Source organism: Buceros rhinoceros, unplaced genomic scaffold (genome assembly GCF_000710305.1).
Source record: "Buceros rhinoceros silvestris isolate BGI_N320 unplaced genomic scaffold, ASM71030v1 scaffold36471, whole genome shotgun sequence".
Taxonomy (NCBI): Eukaryota; Metazoa; Chordata; class Aves; order Bucerotiformes; family Bucerotidae; genus Buceros; species Buceros rhinoceros.
Genome location: NW_010394310.1, coordinates 40,547 through 45,678, shown reverse-complemented (window position 1 = coordinate 45,678; position 5,132 = coordinate 40,547). Strand labels below are relative to the sequence as shown.

Below are 5,132 nucleotides of genomic sequence, written 5' to 3'. Positions count from 1 at the left end.
TTAGGTTTGATCTCAATGGCAGGAAGCATCTCCCCATGCTGTTTGCTGCGAACCAAATGAAGGACCTCAGGGTCCGCATCCCTAAACACCAAGCGTGGAGCAGACACCCATGAGTAAAAGCTTTTGTCTGGAAGCGGTTTACCCAGAAGTAAAAGGTTTTTCTGTTCCCTCCAGCTGCAGGGAGGGAATAAAGCTGTCAGAGGAAAGACTCACCAGCAGTACCCGTACACCCAGCCTGAACCAGCTGAAGCCATCATCTTGCTTCAGGGATCTCTCTCCCAGCTGAATCCTGCCCAGAAAACACCCCAGGCACACCAAAATCCATCCCAAACAGGCTGCCTCACCCAACTCATCCTCTCGGCTTCTGATTACAAACAGGCAGGAGGGCAGCTACGTGCCAACACAAACAGTGTTTCCGTGCTTTCCATCCTCCGCCACTTGCCCCTTTCTCCAGGCAGGTTTGGCCATGTTAAGGCACACACAGTCCCACCCCTCTGCTATTTCACCCACTCCCCAAACCCTTTTGAAACCAGACATTCCGTTAATCACATCACCAATCTCAAGGCATCGTATTTGATAGATCCATCGAGGCGGTTTGTTAAAGTACTTTATTGGTGATCGCACGTACTCTGTGCACATTTAGCTTTGTACAAAACCCCCTCCAACACCAGAGTGAGCGACAGCCACCGGGAGCTTTGGGCGCTGCTTTGGCTCCCTTCTGCAGAAGCAAAAACAACACTAAAAAAATAACAGACAAATCGGCCACTGAGCCAGAAAAATCAGTGTGGCAGTTCTCAGCCCTAAAAGTTAAGAGCTCCCTCCCAGATGAGCCTGGTTTGCTCTTGCTACAGCTGAAGGGATGCACTGGAAAGGCTTTGCGTCTCCCGCCGTGCTCCGCCTTCGCCGTCCTGCCTCCCACTTCTGATGCTCCGCCATCAAGTTCCGGGGTAGTTCATCAGGACTATGCAAAAACCTCGCCTCAAGAGCTAAGCCACAGGGGGAAGATGTTTCCATGGCCACCACAGCCTCATTTGTCCTCTGAGGGGCTCTCTGGCAGCAGGGCACCGCTGGAGCTCTTGTTGCCTTTGCGGATGCACATGCCGCAGTCCAGCTCCACGTCGATGTCCCCAAATTTCAGCTGGCAGGACTCGTTGCAGCTGCAGGGCAGACAGTGACATTGGTCAGGAATTTGCAGGTGAGCTGTCAGCTCACCCCAGCCTGCTAGTGAAGGCTGCTAGGGACCATCCGCTCTGCAGTGCCACCGAGCCCAGGCTTTCCAGCCAAGCCATGGACTACTCTGTGCTAGGACATGCATGGACACCCACTTTTCCCAACCCGTGATACACTGATGGATGGGTTTCCCGGGGCAGCATTGGGTCTAGGTATTGCTCTTGGTCATCCAAGCTCGTGCACGGTGCCGGGACCCCCTCGGGACCCCTCTCTCCCACACGTACCAGCGAGATGCAGCAGAGTTGGCTGCCAAGACGGCGAGAGCACCTGCATAGTGCCAGCAGAAGCACATGGTGAGGAACATGAAGTTGTTCTGGTCATTCTGATCCCAGCCTGGTCCTCCCCACGGAGGGGAGAGCACAAACCCGATCTGGTCATGGATGGAAAGAGAGAGATCAGGCATCAGCACCAGTCAAGCTGAAGCACATCCCTCCTCACTTCTCCTCTGGTTTCTAGCCAAACTGCTGCTGCTGACGATGGACTAGGAGCACAATAATCCCACCTAACACCTGGACCACTGCCCTCAGCACCCCCAAGCACACTTGTCACCCCAGACTGACACAGGGATGTGTTTCAGGAGGAGAGGGATGCTCTGCAGACAAACCTTTGGGCTTGCAGTGCAGCCCAGCATCCCCAGAGAAAGATGACAACCCAAGGGCCGCGCATTTCTCCCTAGACCCAAAGCTGGGTGATTACATGGGAGGTTTCCGGATATTTCCCACTTCGCTGGCCTTGCTGGGCCCACTGCTCAGAGGAGAGCACTGGATACGCACTCACCTGCCAGAGCCAAGAGCCCTGGAGAAGGAAGGAGCTGGTCCTGAAGGTCTCCAGGATGATGTGATCTCGGAGGAACACCTCTAGGAGGGCACAGAGGGCTCCGGCAAAGATAGCCACGGCCAGCAGGGAATGGAGGTGGTGGTCCAGTGCAGCATCGCTGTAGTCACAGGAACAGAAGAGCAAACCTGCCAAGATTCACACTGCATTAGAAAAGGATGCTCTGGGACGGGTTTTTAAAAAAACTTCCGAAACCCGAGACTGTGCTCCAGGTCTTGCTGTGATCTGCCTGGTGGGAAGAGCCAGACGGCAAACAGCCTGCCGTCATCACCTTGGCTCTGCAGGGACCACACAGCCCCCAGTGCTGGGGTCTGCTCTGCCCAGAGTAACCCCCACAGCTGCGGGGATCTCTGTGCTCCAGCCAGGGCCACCAGCAGGAGCTGATGAGGAGCTTTGTATAGGGGTTCATCCCTGTGTGACCCCCCAGGCACCACGTGCAATTCACCTTCAATGAACAGAGCCACAGCCAATGAGAGCCGATCCAAGCCAAGGGGCAGCTTGAGCGGGGACTGCGAGACGATGTCCGTGACACCGGAGAGGAGGAAGAAGAGGTACATGGTGCTGTAGTGCCAGTGGGTGAGGTCGGTCCAGCTGTGCGTCTTGGGGCTGTACAGCTGCAGGTGGGGACCAGCGGGAGCAAACTGCTCGACCAGTATCCCTGGGCAGAGAGCAGAAAGGTCACGCTTTTCCTTTTACACGGGGGAAAGGACAAGCTTGCAGGAAAACGCCTTTGCAACGGTGAAGTCACAGTGGTGCTCGGCCAGAGGAACAGTAACAAGGTCCCATCTCAGAGCGGTCCACCAGCACGTCCCCGAGCCCTCCCACATCAGACTCTGCCATTTCCCAGTACAAAGAGCCCCAGTCTCGTGGGACAGAGCAGCTACAATACCCGTAGACATTGGGGCAGAAACTCATCACCATCTCTTACCTGCTAGAGCAAAGAAAGCTTTGACTGCCCCTTCGAAGGCTTCCACGCGCTGGACCCCGTAGCTTGGCTGGCTCTCAGCATTGCTTTTCCGCCTGAGATACCTCAGGGGGTATCGCACTGACCACCAGAGACCGAAGGTGAAGAAGAAGGTGCCCCGCAGGGCGCTGCCAAGGAAACTTGTTGGCATTGGGCTCGCTTGTTGGACCTGCAAGGACAAACAGTGTCTGGGGACTGACTTGAAGTATCCCCAGGGAGCACGTTGGGCTGCTCACTCACTCAGCATCCCAGGGAAGCTGCTTCCCGGCAGAGCGGGTGTGCACAGCTCTGCAGACAGGTAATACCAGAGATGTGACATCACCACAGGAAGCAGCCACCGCACAGCAACATCTGTATCTGTATGCACTCAGCAGGACATCACTGTACCAGGGAAAAAGACATTACCCAAGAAAGCGAAACACCTACACGCTATTAGAAGAACCATAACAAACTTATTGCTAATAAAAAGCAACATGACAATTATTTCCTCAGAACATAAACTCCCCCCAAACTAGGTAATCGCCAGGGTGTGAATCCAGCTGGCGTGTTCAGCAGCTCCAGCCAGCCAAGGCTTTGCTGGGCCCTACAGGAGGAGGGGGCGGCAAGCCAGGAGACATTCCCATTTCCAAAAGGAGCCTGACACACATTTCACACAACCTTTGTGTCCCACACGAGTGGTGATTTGACACAAGGGGAAGAGATTTCATCTCCAGTAGGAAGAACTCGAAGATTAAAGGCATGAAAAGCGCCTTCGTGCTAAGCTGGACCAATACCACTGTCCCGGTTTGAGGAGTGGATACCTCGGACCCTCAACCCGTAACAACCACCAAGTACCGGAGAGAAGCAGAGGTACCACAGCATGACCAGCTGCCATGGGCGGTTACGTCCTCCAAAGCACTTAAGCCCCTACTTAAGTGGTTGGAAAAAAATCTCAGAGCAGCAAATGTAGAGGGAGTAAGTAATGATCGAAATGCTTAGAGGATTTTTTGATGTTACCTTGGGATGGTCTGGTTTCCTCCAGCAAGACCTCTCTCCTTGCTCTCTCTATGTATCTACCACCCACAGAGGTCTCACCCTTTCCCTCCTCATGGGCTTTCTGGTCCTTTTCCGCAGCTCAGATGAGCAGGGAAGGAGGCATTACTCATCCCGAAGCCGCCACACCGACTTGCCCTTGCATCACAACTCCCGTCCTCGCTGCATTTATAAATACCAAAGCGAATTGCAGAGGCTGGCTGAACAACTCCAGCACGTTCTCCAAGTCCTCCCACACTACAGAGCAATTAGGCACTGCAAAATAAGGGTAGGATGTGGCGTGGCAAGTGCCTTCGGTGAGAGAGAGCTCCTCAAGATGTCCCCAGTCAGGGTTTGGCTGCAGAACTGGAGTCAGTCAAACCTGCCCAGCCCTGTGTGGGCAAGTGCTGGCGTCTGGATGTGGACACTATCGTCATCCATTGCATCTCCGGGACTCAGGCGATCCGGGGAAGGCTCAAAGCTGTTTACATCCTGTTCGGGTTTCCTTTCAGGAGGGAAGTTACTAAACAGCCTTTCAGGTAGAGCAGAAACGCCCCGTCCCGGGGCTGGGTCAGAGATCGGTGGTGGCTTTCGGCTCTGTTTCGTCTGGCTACATCAGGGTGAGATGGAGAACGCCCTAGCGTGTGTCCCAATCATAGCCTGGACAGCCAGGCCAGAGCCCTTCCCTGCACAGACGTCTGCAGGCTGAAGTGACCAAGAACAGACACTATTAAAGCACATTTCGGCAGTGCACAATTGCACCATGTGTAACCAAGTTTTACCATTGTGCTACAGGGACTGCGACTACGAGGGTAACACCCTGAAGCTGGAGTCAGGCACATACCCTGATCACCATACGTAGCAGGAAGGTTAATTTGACATGCTTAATTGGTGGAGAGCAGAGACATCCCAGCGCCCAAGCACCAGCATTGGCAACCGACACATCCCACCTGCAGCTCCAGAGGCTCCAAGCCACACTAGCACCACGCCCAGGTTTAACCCAGGGAATTATCCCTCCACGCTCCCCCTTTGCCGGAGTTACCAGCAGACCCGACCCGCTCTGTTTCAGAGCTGCCCTGGGACCTCCCACCCC

At 54.6% G+C, this 5,132-nt stretch overlaps 1 protein-coding gene across 1 annotated transcript; it reads right to left on the bottom strand.

Annotated features, from left to right (window-relative positions):
* Window positions 1-1,027: 1,027 nt before the first annotated feature.
* Window positions 1,028-3,179, bottom strand: LOC104501397 (transmembrane protein 45B-like). The gene is made up of 5 exons (XM_010145197.1): window positions 2,993-3,179; window positions 2,510-2,722; window positions 2,008-2,192; window positions 1,455-1,600; window positions 1,028-1,157 (listed from the first exon to the last, which is right to left on the bottom strand). The coding sequence occupies exons 1-5, from the start codon at window positions 3,177-3,179 to the stop codon at window positions 1,028-1,030; spliced, it is 861 nt and encodes a 286-aa protein (XP_010143499.1).
* Window positions 3,180-5,132: the final 1,953 nt, after the last annotated feature.

What these genes read in the sequence shown, in the direction of transcription:
- LOC104501397 (XM_010145197.1), bottom strand. Translation starts at nt 3,179, where the DNA reads ATGCCAACAAGTTTCCTTGGCAGCGCCCTGCGGGGCACCTTCTTCTTC. An exon ending in AGGGCTCTTGGCTCTGGCAG is followed by an intron (nt 1,601 to 2,007) that starts GTGAGTGCGTAT and finishes ATCCATGACCAG; the next exon opens with ATCGGGTTTGTGCTCTCCCC. An exon ending in AACTCTGCTGCATCTCGCTG is followed by an intron (nt 1,158 to 1,454) that starts GTACGTGTGGGA and finishes TCTGCCCTGCAG; the next exon opens with CTGCAACGAGTCCTGCCAGC.